The sequence below is a fragment of the Notechis scutatus genome, chromosome Z (assembly GCF_049901735.1).
Source record: "Notechis scutatus isolate UNSWTSFEM ecotype Mainland chromosome Z, rNotScu1.2, whole genome shotgun sequence".
In the NCBI taxonomy this organism is placed as follows: domain Eukaryota; kingdom Metazoa; phylum Chordata; class Lepidosauria; order Squamata; family Elapidae; genus Notechis; species Notechis scutatus.
In genome coordinates this window covers 87,520,451-87,540,403 of record NC_142025.1, presented here as the reverse complement: position 1 = coordinate 87,540,403, position 19,953 = coordinate 87,520,451, and the positions used below count along the sequence as shown (strand labels likewise).

The window sequence follows — 19,953 nt, the reverse complement described above, 5'->3', positions numbered from 1 at the left end:
AGAGAGAGAGAGAGAGACAAGGGGAGCGGAGAGGGGGAGACTTGGGTGGGGAAGAACATCCCCAAAGAAAAAAATGGGTAGAAAAGGAAGAAGAAAGAAGAATGATGGAAAGAAAACAAGCAAGAAGGAGTGGGGGCAGTGGGAAGACCTATGAAAAAAGCCATGAGCGAGAATGAGAGAGAAAGTTTAGGGGAGGAAAGAAACAGGGCCAGGTCATTTTTTCCTGGGGCCTTTCACTAACACTTATCCAAAGAACTTCAAAACATCAGGATGATTTGAAGTTATTTATGACCAAATCTCAGTGCTGGCAATCTTAACCAAGCACATGAAGTAGAGTTAAATAAATCCACTAACCAGTTTCACTCATGGCTGGAATCTTCCAAAGAGCTTCCTTCTGCTATTCTTCCAGAAATAAATAAATATCAGGCAGCAAGGCAATTGAAATGCTATCCCACCAAATGCTGTCTTTTGCAATTTGTGTAAAGTATGCAAATAGCATTTATTTGCATACTTTCTTATTTACGTTGTTTATTTATTTTGTTGCCACTTGTCAAGGCGAAGGCAAGGAGCTCTGGGTAGCACAGAAGCTCTGCTCTTGCTCCACTTCTCCTTCTGAGAGTTAGCAGTCCCTGCTCTTTTATTTTCAATTGCCGCTTTACCGCTGGGTGATGTGCGAAAACTTCTCATCGTGAAAGCAGAATGTCACGAAATGTTGAATCCTGTCTCCAGTGTTCATTTCGGTGATCGGATAATTTTGGAATAGTGATGGCATACGCAGTCAGAAATAAAGTTGCTAATAACCGGAAGAGAAAAATATTAACATCTGGCATGGCCTCTTGATGAAAGTAGGTGCAAAATATTGTCTTCTCAGAACCTATGGCTCTCCAGATTTTGCCAAACTACAACTCCCATCCTCTCTTATCATTGGCTATGCTGGCAAAGCTGCTGAAAACGGTAGTTCAGGAAGCCTATTTCTCATCTCACAAACACAGGATCTGCCACTGTGACTATAATTCCCACTACCTTTACATACGAAAACTAAGGCATCAGATTGGGGAAAGCTGATCTGAAGTGCTTCGATATTCCATGTGTTTTTGTAAATCTGTCAGCAAGCAAAACCTTATAAACATGAGTTCAAGCAACCTAATATAAAGCCAGAGATTAGGTTTGCATTGAAGATTAAAAGAGAAAAATCTAATGTCAGCTATATAGGTAGTCCTCAATTTATGACCAAAATTGGGCCCAAAATTTTCTGTTGCTAAATGAGTCGTCTGTTAAGTGAATTTTGCCCCATTTTACAACCTTTTTGCCACGTTAAGTGAATTACTGCAATTGTTACAGTAAGTTAGTAACACGGTTGTTAGGTGAATCTGGCTTTCCCATTGACTTTGCTTGTCAGAAGGTTGCCAAATAGGATCGTGTGACCCCAGAACACTGCAATTGTCATAAATATGAACCAATTTCCAAGCATCCAAAATTTGATCACGTGACCATGGGGATGTTGCACCAGTCATAAATGTGAAAAAAGTAATGTCACTTTCAGTCCCATTGTAACATTAAATGGTTATTAAATGAACTGTTGTAAAGCGAGGATTACCTATAATTGAAAACAAAAAGAACTGCCGAGGTAACTTGGGAATGCACTTCACTCTGGATAAGTAGAACTGGTAGATTCTCAACTGTCCTTGAAGTAGAGGACAACCCGTTTTCTTTGGTGACCATCCTCTTAAATATCGTTAGAATTTCATGAGAGTTTATATGTCTAATTGATTGGGAGTTAAGCCAATTGTGGATAGTAAACAATGGCTTATGATTTACCTCTTATGAATGAAGTACAGTGTATTTATGCAATGAGATGTGTCCACCTATTTTCCTTCTAGTTGGGTTTTCTCTGTTGCTTTTCTTCTGTGCCCCAACAGCATAGCAATACCAATAGCAGTAGCACTTAAATTTATAGCCCTCTCTAAGCGGTTTACAGAGTCAGCATATTGCCCCCAACAATTTGGATCCTCATTTTACCTACCTCGGAAGGATGGAAGGCTGAGTCAACCTTGAGCCTGGTGAGATTCAAACTGCCAAATTGCAGTCAGCAGAAGTAGTCTGCAGTACTACACTTTAAACCACTGTGCCGCCATGGCTCATAATCAAGTTCCATATATACGCAAAGAGAGAGAGCTTTTTCCACTGTGCAGAGAGAGAGAGAGCTTTTGAACTTACCATTCAGTAGGTTATGGGGATGGCAAAAGGAATATTTGCAGACTGCACGCAGAACCCAAGTATCACTTTTTTGCACTCCTTTTATAAGTCATAGTTTGTAAATCATAGTTGGAGTTCAAATAATAGACTTAATTCAAACCAAGCATGTAACAGTTTAGCATGACACATAAATGACAGTTATTTACATGACAGATTAAATCACAAACTAGTCAAGTACAATTTAATCTTCTAGTTTCTACTGGCTTACCTCTTGTGGTTAAATTATGATTCAGTGTCATACAAAACTGGCATTTGGGTTGAAATTTTAGTTAGCTAATTCATGCAAATACAGACATGGTTGGTTAAGTGCATTGTATAGGTTTCTCATATCCCTGGAGCAGCTATGTACCTTCTTGGAAAGAGTCATGTCTGTTTTAATGAGTCAGGAGTCATGTGCTTTCTCCTATAGAGTGTTCTGAAGCTTTTATCGGCAATTAAACCCAAAATACTACACATGGTAAGGTCCTGAGGAAGGACAATAGAGGACAACCAGTTCAGGATCCTTCACTGACTAGAGAAGCAGCTGCAAAGAGTTTCATCTCACTGCCAGAGTGAAGCCTTTGAGGAAACAAAGAAAGCAATCTTGTTCCCCTCACTAACTAGGCACAAGGACTACTGGGAACATAAGGCCTCTTGCTATTCAGCAAAATCATAAAAGCAATCTGATTACTTCCATCAGAAAGAAGTCGTTACAATGCTTGCTTTCCTTTTACAACTCATTCTAAGTTTTGTACAAAAAGGAAGCCAGATTGACAGTCACTATGCTGGTTTCTGGTTTTGATATTTGATAGTTTCTAAAGACAATCAAGGATAGGTACATACAAACATTAAATACGTCTAAAATGAATTCAGTTAGTTGAAGCATTATGGTGTTAGGTGAAGACAGCTATTGTTCCAGCATGTTGTGTGAATCAGGTAATGTCTTCATGCTAATAATATACCATAAGAGGCAATATGCCATTGTGATTTGTTAATCTAGGATTAGGGTTTTCTGTGTTTCATGAACCCAGCTGAGTATGTAACTGTGGGTTGGTGTTGCCCCAGGGATAAAAAGAAGAGGAGAATAAAGGCAGCCCAGCCCACTGCAGAAGGATGCTCAGCCAAGAAGCCTCAGTTCAGGATGGAATGGAATGCAAGAATGTTCCAGTATTATGCCAGTTCATTTTTTTTTCTCACCACAATAAGAATGGAGAACTCCTGAAAGTTTCACATAAAACAGCAACATGAAGCAACATACAGTCTGTGATTCAGTTCCAAGAAGTAGAACTGAACTCAAACTCTGTTTTGCAAAAGATCAATTCTTCTAATAACAATAGTTTTTCTTCTTCTTTTGCCTAAATGAAATGCAGAAATGAAAGTTATTTACAAGAATTGCTTGCACGAAAGGATCACATTCTTTTTCCATACTACAGACCCCAATATGCTCAAAGGTAGTTTTTGACTTATGACCACAATTGAGCCCAGAATTTATGTTGTTAAGTGAGACATTTGTTAAGTGAGTTTGGGCCCATTTTACTACTTTTTTTTTTTGCCACGGTTGTTAAATGAATCAATGCAGTTGATAAGTTAGTAAATTTCCCCATTGACTTTGTTTGTCAGAAAGTCACAAAAGGTGATCCCATGAGCCTGGGACACAGCACCAATCATAAATACGAATCAATTGCCAAGCATTTAAATGATCAAAATGGGGCTGCTACAAAGATCATAAGTGTGAGAAATGGACATAAGTCACCTTTTTCAGTGCTATTGTAACTTTGGTCACTACATGAACAGTTGTAAGTCAAGGACTCCCTGTATTTCTATGAGTACTTTTTCTTTCTACGGGAAACCATACTGCTCAGCAAATGGGCTTGCCTATCCTCCATTTGGGTTAACTCTTACTAATTGTCCTGGCTTGCCTCAGGCTTGAAATGTTGTGTGAACCTATAGTGACTGCTGCCTCTACATAGCACGCTTGAAAAGTACGTCAGTTTTGACCTGTCTCTAACTTGGTGGAAGTGAAGTACAGTAGATTAAACATGGTTGAAACCTGTCCATCCCTATGTAAAAGTGATGTAACTAATTTTAACAAAAAACAAAAACAAAACACCATTTTGTTGAATAACGTTCATGTTTCTGTTCTTGGGGCCTCATGTTGCAGTTTCAGCATGCTTCTTTTATATTCAGATGTAGCCTGGTCATAGTGGAGAGACGTTTAGTCTGACAGTGGCTAGATTTATAAAACAAGCTAAGCCAAAGTGTAGTGGAAACTACCCAATTGCAGTTTATTTAATAAACCCTAGTCAAATAAACTATGGTTTGCAGCAATGCAGGAACAGTGAGTGTATTAATTGCAATAAGAGTGGTGTTCAAGATATTATTTCTCCATCTGGATTCCCATTATATGCTTGGAGATCAGGCTCTTAATTTGATCTTGGTTTATTATGTACTGGAGGTGAAAAGTAGTAATCAGAGATACAATTCAGCATTAAGCTATTGTTGCATTTAATCAGGTCAGTTTTGCAAAATAAGACATTGCTCTTACACTATTATGCTTGCAATAAAAAGACAAAAGGGTCCTCCCCTCAATCAAGAAACAGTGCAATAATGGACGAGTATTAAATATCACTAGCAAGAAAATGTGTGTGTATATGTGGGAGGTGGGGGGAGGAGAATCTGACATCATATAGAACATTTGAAGAATTCTGGTCCTATTTCCTGGTTATTTTGTATCAGAAGTAGCCCTACCTTTTATGGTGGTCATGAATGGCAATTCATTTGTCTTTAGGAATGTAGAACTGAAGAATGATTAGTTTGAATTGGATCAGGTTGCCCCAGCCCGGGTTATTTTAAATGAAAAAAAAACCAATCACGAATAGCTTGAAACAAAACAGGCAGCAAAGTTTCAAAGAACACAGAAGCAGCTTTACTGGGGTCAGCTACACCAGGGACAAAAGCCTAGTTTGGTGCTGGCTGTTTGGGGGGGGAAAAAAACTTGGAAAGTGGGAGGAAAGAAAGATAGCACAAAGTAGAAGGTAATGATCAAGTTTCAGGGGAAAATGGGCCCAGATAAAAGCCTTGGGTCAGGCAGGAGAGAAGTAAGAGCAGGACTTGAAATATGACAGGGGAAGAATTACAACTGCAGGAAGATAAGAGGTTGAGGGTAAGCCAAGATGGCAGGAGGGGGAAGGGAAAGGAAGAGGCTAAGTTGGCAGAGAAAGGGAGAGATAAGGGAAGAAAGGCTTAGGGTCAGTTGTTCAGAAAGAAAGGCTACAGCCTGATCCTATTACACATACCAGATTCTACCCCAGTTTAGGGTCCTAGTGGAAGAGACTGTAGGGCAAGCAAGGGAACAGGAGTTATATGAAAACCAATTCTGATCAGAAATAAAGCTTCCACCAGACATTTGTAATAAAACAAGGCAGGCATAGTGCATCTGCTAAGTGGCTGATTTAGAAAGTTCTGAAATTATTAATTTATTTCTGTTGCATTTTTTACTGCCATGGGAAAGGAGAAAGAGTTTTGGCATATCCTACTTCAGGGGCTAAATTAATTGATTGTGGGATTTATCTGCTTTAGTGGCACTTATACAAGAAAATAGCCCTATGGATAGGCTCTAGGCCTGTAGAAATATCCTGACATGTTTTATTAGGAGTCAATCTGTCTCCCCACTTTTTTCCCCAAAAGAGGAGACTCACTAAATTATTTATTGGTAGAAAATTAATTGGACTTAATTTTCTTGACCAATCTGTCTAGATTTCAACTGGGTGTAGTTCCATATGTCTTTAGTTTGGATCTAATCCAGTCTTCATGATAATGAGTAATTAATAAAATATGTATTATTCTTTTTATTTTTTAAAATTTCAAAAAGATTGAAGTGTTTCTTAAGTGCGGACTAAAACTGCTAGATGTTTAAAACTATATACCGGTATTCATCTCACTATATACAACTACAACTTAGTGTATTAAACATTATTTTAATATCTAATCAATCATAATTTCATAATTATTTAATAATTGAATCATAATTGCATATTTTCCAACCCATAGTTTATCTTCTGATAATACTGGATTGCCTTTCAGATCCTCATCCCACCTCTTCAACAGGCACGAAAGATTCCGACATAACATTATCAGTAATTAAAATGCAATCAGTGTTCCTTTCAGATCTCTTTGGTAATGGCCCCTAAATTTAGCATAATTATGTCCAGCCTCCTTCTTTTCCAGTCTAAATTATGTGCTTTCCAAATAAATCTTTACACCAAATAAATCTTTACACCAATGTGTGAAAGACTGTCTTTGCATAGAGGTGCCCCCGAGAAAGAAAGGAATAGTAATGGGCCTTCTTTGTTAAAGAAAAGGGGGCAATTATAAGTGAGGAACAGCATCTGTATTCAAAGGGCTCTTTTAAAGAGCCAAACTCCTTCTTTCTCATTTACAAGAGATTATGGGAAGGTAAAGAGAAGGCAGAGGAGAGCTAGTGTGATGTAGTGGTTAAGACATCTGGCTAGAAATTGGGTGACTGCAAGAGTTCTAATTCTGTCTTAAGCACAAACCCAGCTGGACAACTTTGGGCCAGTCACCTTCTGCCAGTCTTAGAAAAGAGGTAGTTCTGAAAAACTTTGCCAAGAAAACTTCAGGGACGTGTCGAGGCAGTCTCTGAAAATTTGATAAACAAGAGAAGGGGGAAAGCAGAGATTTAGGTTGGCTGGGAATAAAGATTTTGAAGCAGTTCTTCGTTAGACATATACTAATTACCATTTTAAAAATAAAAGTACAAGGAGGATAGAATAAAATTCTTTTTTGGCCAAATGTGATTGGACACACAAGGAATTTGTCTTTGGTGCATATAAAAGATAAAAAAGATAAGCAAGAGAAATACATTTTACTTGATCCATCAGTTTTTATATCATGGCAATAAACTTAGGAGCTATATGGCAGATTCAACTCAGTAGCCATCAATGGGTACAGGACTTGTCTAATTCCAAGGCTTTGTGGTGCTTTCAGCATTTGAGGAATTGTACGTACTTTTTTCCTGTTTCCACATTATTTTCCCTTTTGACTCACCAATACTGCATAGATCCAAGTCTTAAGTAAGTGGCAATTAGAAGTAGATTTCAGGCTGCTATGCTCTGGATTGTAAAAGAACAGTTGCAAAGCAACAGACTGTTTTATTTAATCAAGAATTGGGTCCAAATTCTTCATCACTGATATCTATCCACAGCATCTTACAATCAGATACTCTGAATCTAAATACATAAATTAAATTTTAAGAGATTATAAGAAGTAAGTTATTGATTTCTCAATTCTGATGATATAAGGCCTATTGAGCTTTTGTTGCTGCTTGCTGCTTGTATATATCTCAATTACCTATACTTTTGAGAACATATTTTGTTTGCAGCTTTCACAACATTCTAGCGGGTATTTGTATGTGGCGGGTATTTGTATGTGGATCTTTGGTTATTCGGGTTTTTCTCCAGCGTAAGATTGGAAGTATCTAGTATCAACTTCATCGAAACATTGCCTAGATACTTCCAATCTTACGCGGAGAGAACCCGAATAACCAAAGATAGATAGATAGATAGATAGATAGATAGATAGATAGATAGATAGATAGATAGATATAATTTTGGTTTTGATCAGATAGGCTATGTCATTTATAGTCACTACCACTTATATTCATAGATTGTGTCACTTTTCTGTGCACTTCTGAGAGACTCAACTCATTCACTTTAATATATTCTGGGTCTAGTAGTTCCAACAGCAGTTCCACTGTCCTTGAGTCCTAATTTTTTTCATGACTAGAAATGGCAGCAAGGATAAGAAAGTCTTGTACATGTTATATATAGTGCTATTTCTGTTCCAGAGAAAAACCTGGGTTTGGGCAGGCACTCATTGATCTTCCACACTTAGTATTAATCTTGATTGTCCCCTTGATCTTATCCCCAGTAATTGCAATAGGTTTAAGGTATCCATAATTACATGAAAATAATATCCCAAGTATGTAAAAAAATTATTAAGCTTCATCACCAAATATTTGAGATGTAGTCCAGTGAGGAATCCTTGGTGCTCTCTGAGTTTTTTTCTTGAAGACTTTTCATTACTCAAACTGGATAATATCATTAGTGCTAGTACCATCTGCAACGAAACAACCACGCTCATAGAGCACCCCTAATTTCGACCCTGAATTCAAAATATTTTTTATTGGTATATAGTCCAGTCGCCAGTAATAGGTGGAATCAGAGCAGTTAACCATTTCATCCAATCTCTGTAGTCTTCTTAAACAGCCAAACTCAACAGAAAGATTATGTGTAAATGAAGAAAGATAATATTGCTGAGAAATCAGCCAAACACTTTGCTTATCAAATCAGGCAGTTAATTTCAAATGGCATAGTTAGTTTTCAACTGATTTATGGTTAGATGGTTAGTCTTAGCACAGCATTGAACTGCAAGTTGCTCTGCCTAACATTGCTCCTAAATAGCCACAACTTTCCCTCTCTTCACTAAGGACTATCGAATTCAGTCCTCGTTGCACTTCCAGTTCTTTCTTGCTTACTATTCCTACCCCATTCATAGTCATAGGCCATATTGCAAGGGTCACTTTTTGAACTAATTTTGGCAGTTAGCATCAGTAGTACTGCTCTGGTTAAGAATATATTTATTTCCCCCCCCCTTTTTTTTTTTTTGGTTTGAAGTAACTTTTGAAATGCTGCCGAGCTAGGTTGCACTTATACTTGGCATCAGGGGCATTTGCTATTTGGATTCTCTCTACAGTGTTGGAGCATTTTATTCTACAGGTCAAAATACTTAAGTCAAAATACTTGACTGTAGTCAGACTAATTATAATCTGTATTAGCAGCAGTATTGCATTCAAATCACAGGAGGTAACAGTTCCATTGTCTGCTTTGGTTAGACCACAGCTGAAGTACCATGTCCACTTCTGGGCATTGCACTTTAAAAAGGGCACAAACGAATCAGGAATTGGTTCAGGAAAGAGCTGCCAAAAAAGAAAGAGTTGAAATGGAAACCCATGGTCTGTGAAAAGTGAAGAAAGAAATTAGACATACATAGTTCGCAAACCAGAAAACCAGCTAGCCCTATATCTAGAAGGCTGTTAATGGGATGGACATTTTTTTGTTGGAAACCCAAAACAAGACAAAGACAGTAAAAGTTAAAAGAAAGATGCAAGGTGAATGCTAAGAAACTTTCCTGATGGTGAGGAATGTTAACCCATGAAACAATAAGCCTTAAAACCAGGGATGGACAAATGTTTTCAAACAGGAGCTGGATTACCCACACCCACCCTCCATTCTCATCACAAAGGCTAATATTTAATCTGAAGGAACTAATTTTGAAAACCTCAGGTTGTTATAAGGAAATAATACAAATAGAAAAGCCTCTAAGCCACACATGTAGTTTTGTTTATTGAAGAGCAACGATAAGCAGAACGTTCTCTCCTCTGTCTCTCCCTCATACCAGCCAGAAAAGATATGCGGTAGAAGAAATAATCTTTCTACCTAGATAATAACAACTAATCTATTGTGTGAGTTTTAAACAGAGGCCTCCCCCAAACAAAATACCAGGGAGTTCACTAGTTAAAGAAACAAAAGCAACACAGGCAATAGGAGGGTGGAAAAAAAAACCTCCTGTGAAACACATTAGCGTGTGTTCCAGGCAGGGTTTTTTTTTTTTTTTTGGTGTTTTGGTTGGAAATTGTTTGCAGAAGGAAGAGATGGCTGCCTTTACACGTTATTTATTAGATTTTAGGAAGGGGGAGGGAGTTGAGTTTGCCGTACAACTAAGGTAATCTGCCTACTAATAATTTAATTATGACTGGAGGTGAATAATGATAATCCAAGGTAAATTATTTCTCCTTTAAAACAGCCATAGGATACCAGGGCAGGAACAAATCTGGCTTTCGGGTTCGTGATCTCTTTATTCCTCCCCCACCCCGAGGTGGCTGACCAATCCCAGGAAGGAAGGAGGGGACGAGGGCTGGTCCCTGAATTTGAATCTGATTGGGCGACAATAAATTTTGGGAAGGGGGTTAGGCATCTCTTTGATGGAGATGCAAGCGGCCGGGCGGGAGGAGGGAAGGAGAGAAGGGGCCGGCCTGGAATTGATTAAGTTGGGAGGAGAAAGAGGAGAAGGCTGGGCGAAGCTTAACTCAGCCCGGGGGCCCTCCTTTGAAACAGACTAATTGGGGAGGGAAGACACAAAGGGAAGCGAAAGGCGCTTGGAGAGACGCGCGGCAAGGAAGAGTTCCCGCTGGGTGAGTGGAGTTTTGCCTCCTTCAGCTCTCCGAGCCTGATCCCAAAAAGTTTTGCCAGGACTAGGGTCCCCGAAGCAAGTGACAGATCCCAGCTCGTCCTGGGGAGGAGACAAAAGCGCTCGGGTATCCGTAAGAGCTGACGGGGAGCAAACCACCATGCGCCTTGCCGACGCGTCCTTGGCCCGTTGCCTGCTGCTGCCGTTGCTCTTGGGATCCTGCTGGGCCCAGTTCCACGGAGAGAAGGGCATTTCTATCCCCGATCATGGCTTCTGCCAGCCTATCTCCATTCCGTTGTGCACTGACATTGCATACAACCAGACGATCATGCCCAATTTGCTGGGACATACCAGCCAAGAGGATGCTGGCTTAGAGGTCCACCAGTTTTACCCTCTGGTGAAGGTCCAGTGCTCCCCGGAACTCAAATTCTTCCTCTGCTCTATGTATGCTCCTGTGTGCACTGTCTTGGAGCAAGCCATTCCACCTTGCCGGTCCATTTGTGAGAGGGCACGCCAAGGCTGTGAAGCCCTCATGAACAAATTTGGCTTCCAATGGCCAGAACGACTGCGCTGTGAGAACTTTCCCCGCCATGGGGCAGAGCAGATCTGTGTAGGGCAGAATCATTCAGAGGAAGGTGGCTCTCCAGCATTGATTACAAGTGCCACTCCAATTGCTGGACAGGGTACTGCTGGGCCACCACGTTATGCCACTCTGGACCATCCTTTCCACTGCCCACGAGTCCTTAAAGTGCCCAGCTACCTCAACTACAAGTTTCTTGGAGAGAAAGATTGTGCAGCACCATGTGAACCAACCAAGAATGATGGACACATGTTCTTCAATCAAGAGGAGATTCACTTTGCACGCATCTGGATTCTCATCTGGTCTGTTCTATGTTGTGCCTCTACTTTCTTCACTGTCACTACCTATCTGGTGGACATGCAGCGCTTTCGCTACCCAGAACGACCCATCATCTTCCTCTCTGGCTGTTACACCATGGTATCTGTAGCCTATATTGCAGGATTTGTATTGGAGGAACGGGTGGTGTGCAACGAACGTTTCCAAGATGATGGCTATCGGACAGTGGTACAGGGTACCAAAAAGGAAGGCTGCACCATACTTTTCATGATGCTGTACTTCTTCAGCATGGCCAGCTCTATCTGGTGGGTCATCTTGTCCCTCACTTGGTTTCTTGCAGCTGGCATGAAGTGGGGACATGAAGCCATTGAAGCCAACTCACAATACTTTCACTTGGCAGCCTGGGCTGTGCCTGCTGTCAAAACGATCACCATCTTGGCCATGGGGCAAATTGATGGTGATCTCCTCAGTGGTGTCTGTTTTGTGGGGCTTAACAACATAGACCCACTTCGGGGCTTTGTTTTAGCTCCCCTCTTTGTCTACCTCTTCATAGGCACCTCATTTCTTTTGGCAGGCTTTGTGTCACTTTTCCGTATCCGTACCATCATGAAGCATGGAGGCACCAAAACAGAGAAGCTGGAGCGTCTCATGGTGCGCATTGGGGTCTTCAGTGTCCTCTATACAGTACCAGCCACTATTGTTATTGCTTGTTACTTTTATGAACAGGCCTTCCGTGAGCATTGGGAGCGGAGCTGGATTAGCCAAAACTGTAAGAGTTTGGCCATTCCCTGTCCACTTCAATACACCCCACGCATGACCCCTGACTTCACTGTCTACATGATCAAGTATCTCATGACGCTGATTGTGGGCATCACTTCAGGTTTCTGGATCTGGTCTGGGAAAACCCTTCATTCCTGGAGGAAGTTTTATACCAGGCTAACTAACAGCAAACACGGGGAGACTACTGTTTGAGAAGAGAAATGGAGGAAGCAGATTTCCAACTCCAGAATTTCAAGAAAATATCAGATCTGCCTGCATTTCCCTCCTTGAGCTGATTCTGTTTGTATGTATGGGGAGATGTTCTTTGGAAAACTCCCTGCAATTTGGGGAGTGGGGCTTCTTTACTACATAAAGCTGAAAACTCCTCTGACAATCGGAGAGGAAAAAAGAAAAACAAAGGAGAAAAACCCCAAGTATTTAAAACTGTCTCATTTTAATTAAAACAAGTTCTAAACTTCTTTGCTTTAGGTTTTTAATTAACTATTAAAGGGTGTCTTTTTGTAATTAAAATTGTAAATAGCAACTGTAAATTTAATTATATATTTCTATTTAAAAACAAAAGAACAGCAGCAAGGACTTTATTTTTCAGAAAAAGTATGGAGGGGTCATAGAAAAAAATAAAATTTCATCTCCTTTTCTTTGAACTCTTATTTTTTTCCCCTTTTTTCTTTTCTTTCTTTTCTTTCTGAGCCAGGAGTGTGTGCTGTTTGGGTTGGCCCTTAATAGGCTATTTTTGCCTAAGCTTTTCATGAGAGCCAGGTTTTGTATCACTCTCAGCACCCAACCCACCTTAAACATCTTCCATCAACTCCCTTTTGCAGGCTACGGTTTTTGATATATTTCCAGGAACACTTCTTCCACCTCATTTTTTCCTTTCCAGGTTGAAAGTTTGGCAAGTAATGTTCTGTCTATGAAAATATATTTGGGGTGGGTTTGGGGAAGATGGCTGAGCCTTCTCGCCTTTGCTGAAATTTGGGCCTTGGCTGTGCAGATTTTCTTATGTTTATTTCTTTTAGAGAATTATGACCTCCAAGAAAGTTTTTCTTGCCTTAAGCCACAGAATTCTCTTTCTGTTACATTTGTATGTTTCTATTTTTTCCTAGATGTTTTGTACAAAAGGTAGCTTTTTAAAATGACATTTTCTTTATTAAACAGATTTGTTCTTTGCAAATTCAGTTTGAGTATTTTTCAAACGGCCGGCCGTCTCCAAAACAATTTCTTTGTGAGCTATCCATTTAGCTTCTAAAAAGTAACTAAAAACTGCAATTGATATTTCACAGCGCAATCAATATACATTTGCTTGAAGAGAAGAATCTTTAAAAAGAGCTTTAAAAAACAACTACTATTGGAACCTGCTTGGTGGCATTTTAGAAAGTTTAAGGGGAAATTATTTATTTCAATTGAAAGATACTGTCTTTTGAGAAGCATAGGAACCTTATTTTATCAGTTTTCCCCAATATAGGAGGAAAATTTAACTACATTTCTGTCTTCTACAATTTTCTTCTTTTGAGGATGTATACTTTTCTCAACTTCTACTACAGCTCTTAAAGAAAGATGTTTGGGTAACTTCTTTAAATGTCTCTTACAAGAAAGTAACAATTTATTATTCAATAAAACAACTGTAATAGCAAAAAAAACTATATATTCAATGAAAAAGCATTAAATCTAAATCAATTTTTTCTAAATCAAATGTCTCTGATTTGGAATTGATTTCCGACAACACTAAGGAACAATCTCAGTCTAAGGTTTCCATGGAAATCACTGCAGATAGATTAACTTCTTACCATATTTTATAGAAAAAGCATTAGAAACAAACATGGTAAAATTCTACTTTTTTTGAGTCCTTGCATATGATGACTGCACACGTATGCATTTTGCATCAGTTATGCAAGTTGTGAAAAGATATGGCTGCTGTAATTTTTTTCTTTTTTACTTCCAAAATGTTGAGAATTTTGGCAAGCCTGTATCATTTTATTAAATCTTAACAATTGGATCCTGAGCATTTTTTAATCAGAATTAAGAATTGTTCTCTAAATTGTCATGATAGAAGAAATGTTTTCTGTTTTAAAATTTAATGTTTTCACTTTAAAAATGATTGATCAGTATTCTAAATAATATACAGTTCACGTCTTTAAATTTTTCAGAATATTTGAATAAATTTGAATTGGGGTGGAATTGGAATCAGAATTATTTATAAAGAAACACAAAGTGCCATTTCTGAGTTAAAGTTTCTAAAAGGCTTTACTGAAGCGCACCAATCCTACCTAGAAATTAGCTAGCAAATTCCATCCATTTCTCTAGCATGATAACCACTCTTTGCAATGAGTCTAAAGATGGAACAGGATGCTAAAGGATACATGGAAGAAGTTAAGAGAAAAAAGGTAAAGCATTGCACAAATCTTTTTAAAAACTCCCATTAAATTTCAAATCCCCCACCCCCCCACTCCTGTGGCAGACTGATGGCCTCTCCTCTCTTCTGCCCTTGGTAAATTGTCATTCTTAAGACTGCTTTTGTATTGCTAATGCTGTTAGTTGCTTTTTTGTGTCATTTGGTGTAAAGTTTTAAAACTTTGAAAAGAAATAAATAATTTCCTACTCCTTTTCCATCAAAAGGACCATAAAGGAAACAATTCGGTTGGTTGAGGAAATAATAATGCAAAATGGGATTTATAATACTAGGGGTAAGTGGAGGGAGGGAGGAAGTAAGAAAGGCTCCCGATTTTGAATCCTGCATTTTAAAATGAGATGGAAATGGAAACCTCTAATTTTTCTTAACTGCTGCTTGTATGCATGCGCGCGTACACTCACTCACTCACACACACACTCTCTCTCTCTCTCTCTCTTTCTTCATCAGAGAAAAGTGTGGTTTAAAGCTCCAAATCAAAGGGTGACTAAAGTGAACCAGATGGACTCTGGAATGCTGTAAACATGTGTCCACCTATGACAAAATAAAAATAAAAAAAAGAACACATTCTATCTGGTTTTATTTCAAAAAAAAAAAAAAGCTTATAATGTAACAACAACACTGCATATGGTTTGTACTTGAGTATTGCCTACTATGCTATGAAGCATGTCAATATCTCTATTTCCAGTTACAGTGTTTTGCCTTCTGCCATAATACCGGGTTTTCCCCAAAGCATCTGGTTGCAAGAGGCTGTAAATTAGAGGTGTTTTCCACAGATTCCAGTAGAGCTCCTGAATTCAAGAACAACATTTTGTCCAAAGCTTTCAACTACAAATGTCTCTCCCCACCACACACTTCCCCCCCCCGTCCTATTGTTATTAGACTGGGGCATTTTTCTCTCCCCATTAATTTATCAAGATCCAGTTTTGTTTTGTTTTTTTCCTAGCTTATATTAAAATTCATATTAAAACCCAATTTAGATGGTATCAGTTGCTGCGCGAAAGGATCAAGCTCTAAGTTCTGTTATCATCCTTTTTTCCCCATTTTTAAAAATACCCGATTATATCTACATGGTTCTTTCCCCTCTCAGCATTTCCTATAAACCTGTCTTTATGAACCCTGCAAATACATCAACAGATGGATCTCATTAGTCCCCGTTTTGGCAAAGGCCTTTCAGCTGCTTGCCCCACACAAGCAGGGACTACACCCAAACTTTCAGTAAACCCCCTCCCCCTTTCTGTGTCCTCTGGACAGAAGATTGCAACGTGGACCAGAGGAGAGCTGAGAGTGGGCTCCCTCTGCCAAGGAATGTTGGGGCCGTGGGTTTATCTCCCCCCCTTTTTGTTCTTAATTTAATCCTTCTGGTTTTAGAAGCCTATGGAAAAGAAAGACCATCTCATGTCAGAATGGCTTATGTCAGGCAATTGCTTTTCCACATATGTGTGTGTATTTTAACAAATATCTAAAGTTCATTTCTTTCTCCTGCCCCTTCCCTCCAACTCCTTCATGTTTACCCTCTTTCCAGGTCAATTCGACTTATTCAACCCCATCCTCTTTTGGCTCCCGTGCCCCCTTTTCTGTTTGCAGTGCTAATTAAGAAGGGTGGGGGAGGGAAATACACTTTTGTTACCTTTTCAGAGCTAGCATTTTGTTTTTTTTAAATCAATTTAACTTTTTTAAAAAATGAATCCATCTCTGACTCATATCCTCCCCTCCTCCCCAAAGTATGTTGCATAGGACATTTTTGCATTCCCACTTAAAGTTGACACACAGGCTTTGAAATGGAGATTTCTCCCCCAGTGAAGCAGAGGCCTGCTTAACACATTAAGAATCCCAGCTGCCAGGGAATGAGAGCAAAGAGGTTTGATCTGTGCAGGGTGGATTCCTCTCCTCTTCCCGCCCCCATTGAAAAGACAAGAGTGTGGGGGTTTGTTCCCTGCAATAAACTGTTACAGACCTAAAGCTATTTAGAGGGGGGATGGAATATGAAATTCCTTTGCGGCAGACGGGAAGGCTGTCCAGTCGTGCAGACAAAAAAGCCTTCTTTAAATGACTCACAGTTGCAAAGACTCAACCAGTGCTGTTTAATGAAATAGCATAAAGGAGGGGTTGGCGAACAACTGGATTCCTAACCAGGCTTCAGTTCCAACTCCTATCGCAAGACAGGCTACTCTGAGCAGAGCAGCTGCCATGCCTGAATTTTACCTCCTCAATAAAGCCTCAGTTCTGCAAGGCTCTGGCTTCATGAGGCTTCAATATGCCTTGAAGGGGCACCGCAATATTTTTCTGTAAATTCAGATAGGGACCCAAGAGTGGTTAGTAAGAATTTTCATTTTCAAAGTCTGGGTAAGCAGAAAGTCCATCTCATCAAGCCCGCTTGGCTAACTCCTATCCAACAAGGCTGATCAGAATTTTGTGAGGAGATGAATGAAGCAAAGCTGTGACTAGTTTTCCCTGGAATATAGGAATCCATAATACAGGATAAAGGCAGGCGTAATGTCAACTCAAAATTGTTCACCCAACTGCTCTGTCTGGCCTTGATGGAAATGACAGGTGTGCATACCAGCATTTGAGCTCTGGCTGAACGTCCGTTCAGTCCTCTCCTTCTATGCTTCAGGTGGATCTGCCACCTTGTTAAGAACTTTTTAAAAGCTTCACGTGAATATTGCAGGTGCTAAAGAAATGTATTTTAAAATGCAAAACAAAGGGTTCCCGTGTTTTGATAAGTGAGGCAGAACTGCAGTAATACTGGGAAAGTTCCAGCATTATACTTGCAGCTGCCTTCTGACTCAAACCAGCAAAACTATTTTTTCTTCTCAGGGTATAGCCCTGGTGATGAATTAATGGCTATGACCAAATGCTTCCAAAGTAGCCTCACTACTGTACAAACATTACATCTTTCACCACTGACAGAGAAAATAACCTTTCATTTACTGCTGAGTAGTGTCGTAGCATATGTGGGATTAGGAAGAATGTCTCAAGGCGTTATTACCGTAGGAGAATATGTACCTCCCCCTTATAATAGATGGCCTCTTCATGGCCCATGCTCTCCATCTGCATTAGACTGCAGGTCCCATGATCCCTAGTCGGTACAACATTTAGATCCTAAAAAGCTCTACTAAACCCAAACAAAAAGACACCCCTACATTTGGTGTGTCTGATTATCAAGAATCCACTTAGTGACTCATATTGTGGCACTAAATGGATCCTTGGTTTGGTCTAATAGGACTGCTTAGATGCTTCCATATTTCTAGACTTTCAGATGTATTCATTTGCTTGAACTGTTTATTAAAAATGAAATATTTTTTAACAAATATAGTTTAAGCAATTCCACCTCCTCATTACCGCTAGATAACACATGTGATTCTTTTCGAACTCCAGACATTGAAGGATCCTAATGGTTCATTAGAATAGTTATTATGTTACTGTGGTAGGGAAAACTCTGTGCTACCTCACAGGACGTTCTCGGATCTCACAATAGCATAAAGTCACCTCTACTTGAAGTCGGGTTCTTAGATAATTCATCTTCACCTCCGCCTCAACAGAAGAATGAATTTGAACTAAATTTACAGCCACTTCATCAAATCAACCAGTCAGAGCAGCAAAGAAATAAAGGTAGCATATCATTCTTCGGTCCTTATAATATGCATGGAAGATGGAATATGCAAATAGGCAAAATCACTTTGCAAAAAAAGAAAAGAAAAAACTTCTGCCAAAGTTATCACTACTATAATATTTATAATCCATTCCAGTCCAATGGAGTTGGGTGGCTGATCAATCTAAATAAATAAAAAAATTCCACTCCAAGAAGAATCCTGGCTTCATTTCTATCACTAGAGTTAAAACAAGAAAAACATCTGAAGCAGGCACAAGATAGATGTCAACCAGGATCATGTTTCTTAGATACTATATATTCCAAAAAGTGTGTTTGTTGCAAAAACAACACTCTGCATCACTAAAATACTTCCTAGGGAAGGAGGAGATTGAGGTCCACCTGAAGGGGCGTGCTAAGGAATTTGCGGATTTTCTGGAAGACAAAATCGCTCGACTTCGTTCCCAGTTAGGTGCCGGCGTGGTTGCTGGTCTGGTGGAAGCTCCTGAGGCAGGTTCTTGCCCTGTTATCTGGGAACGGTCTGACCCTGTTGCTTCTGAGGAAGTGGACAGGATCCTAGGGAGTATGCAGGCAAGCACCTGTGTTTTAGACCCATGTCCCTCCTGGCTTGTGAAAGCTTCCCAGGAGATGATAGGTAGGTGGGCTCTGGTGGTAATTAATGCTTCTCTACAGGAGGGGACGGTGCCCCAGCACTTTAAGGAGGCTGTGGTCTGCCCTCTTCTTAAGAAGCCATCACTGGACTCCACCTAGATAATTTCCAACCTGTCTCCAACCTTCCCTTTTGGGGGAAGGTTGTTGAGAAGGTGGTCACACAGCAGTTCCAGAGGTTTCTGGATGAAACCGATTATCTCAATCTCTACCAGTCAGGACTCAGCCCTGGATTTGGGACAGAAACAGCATTGGTTGCACTTTTGGATGATCTCTGGTGGGAGTGGGATGGGGGTAGTGCATCCATCCTTGCTCTACTTGACCTCTCACGGCTTTTGATACTATTGACCATGGGATTCTCCTGGGGTGGCTTCGGGGGGTGGGAGTGGGAGGCCTTGTGCTGTCTTGGTTCACTTCCTTCCTCTGCAGCCACTCTCAGTCAGTGTTGATAGGAGGGGAGAGATCCAGCCCTCACCCGCTGCTCTATGGGGTTCTGCAGGACTCGATACTCTCTTCGCTCCTGTTCAACATTCATATGAAGCCACTGGGTAGATCATCCGTCACCATGGACTGAGGTATCACTAATATGCTGTTGATACTCAGCTATATGTCTCGCCCCATGGTGAGTTAAGTGTTGCTGTGTCCTCCCTCTCGCAGTGCCTGGAGGCTGTTAGGGGCTGGATGGGGAGCAATGGGTTGAAACCAAACCCTTGCAAGACTGAGTGGCTCTGGGTCTGGGGTTCATTGGCTCAGGGAGAATTGTCACCTTTGGTCTTGGATGGGGTGGCACTACCCCAAACAGACCCTGTGTGTAATCTAAGGGCTTTCCTGGACTCACGACTTCTGCTCGAAGAGCAGGTGGTGGTCGTGGCCAGAAGGGCCTTTGCATAACTGTGGGTTGTGCACCAGTTATGCCCTTTCCTGGACCAATGGTCCCTATTCACAGTCACTCATGCCCTGGTCACTTTCCGTCTTGATTATTGCAATGCACTGTATATGGGGCTGCCTTTGAAGAGCATCCAGAAGCTCCAGTTGGTGCAAAATGCAGTGGCCCTCATGGTTTTGTGCAGACCTGGGTGTGCACATGTTTTACCTCTCCTGCAGGAGTTGCATTGGTTGCCAATATGCTTCTGGGTGCAATTCAAGGTG

At 40.3% G+C, this 19,953-nt stretch overlaps 1 protein-coding gene across 1 annotated transcript; it reads left to right on the top strand.

The window, feature by feature from the left end:
* Positions 1-10,302: 10,302 nt before the first annotated feature.
* On the top strand, positions 10,303-15,106 carry FZD2 (frizzled class receptor 2). The gene has a single exon (XM_026683643.2). The coding sequence runs from the start codon at positions 10,664-10,666 to the stop codon at positions 12,329-12,331; it is 1,668 nt and encodes a 555-aa protein (XP_026539428.1). The 5' UTR covers positions 10,303-10,663; the 3' UTR covers positions 12,332-15,106.
* Positions 15,107-19,953: the final 4,847 nt, after the last annotated feature.

Coding starts and splice junctions, on each gene's coding strand:
- FZD2 (XM_026683643.2), top strand. CDS start 10,664: ATGCGCCTTGCCGACGCGTCCTTGGCCCGTTGCCTGCTGCTGCCGTTG.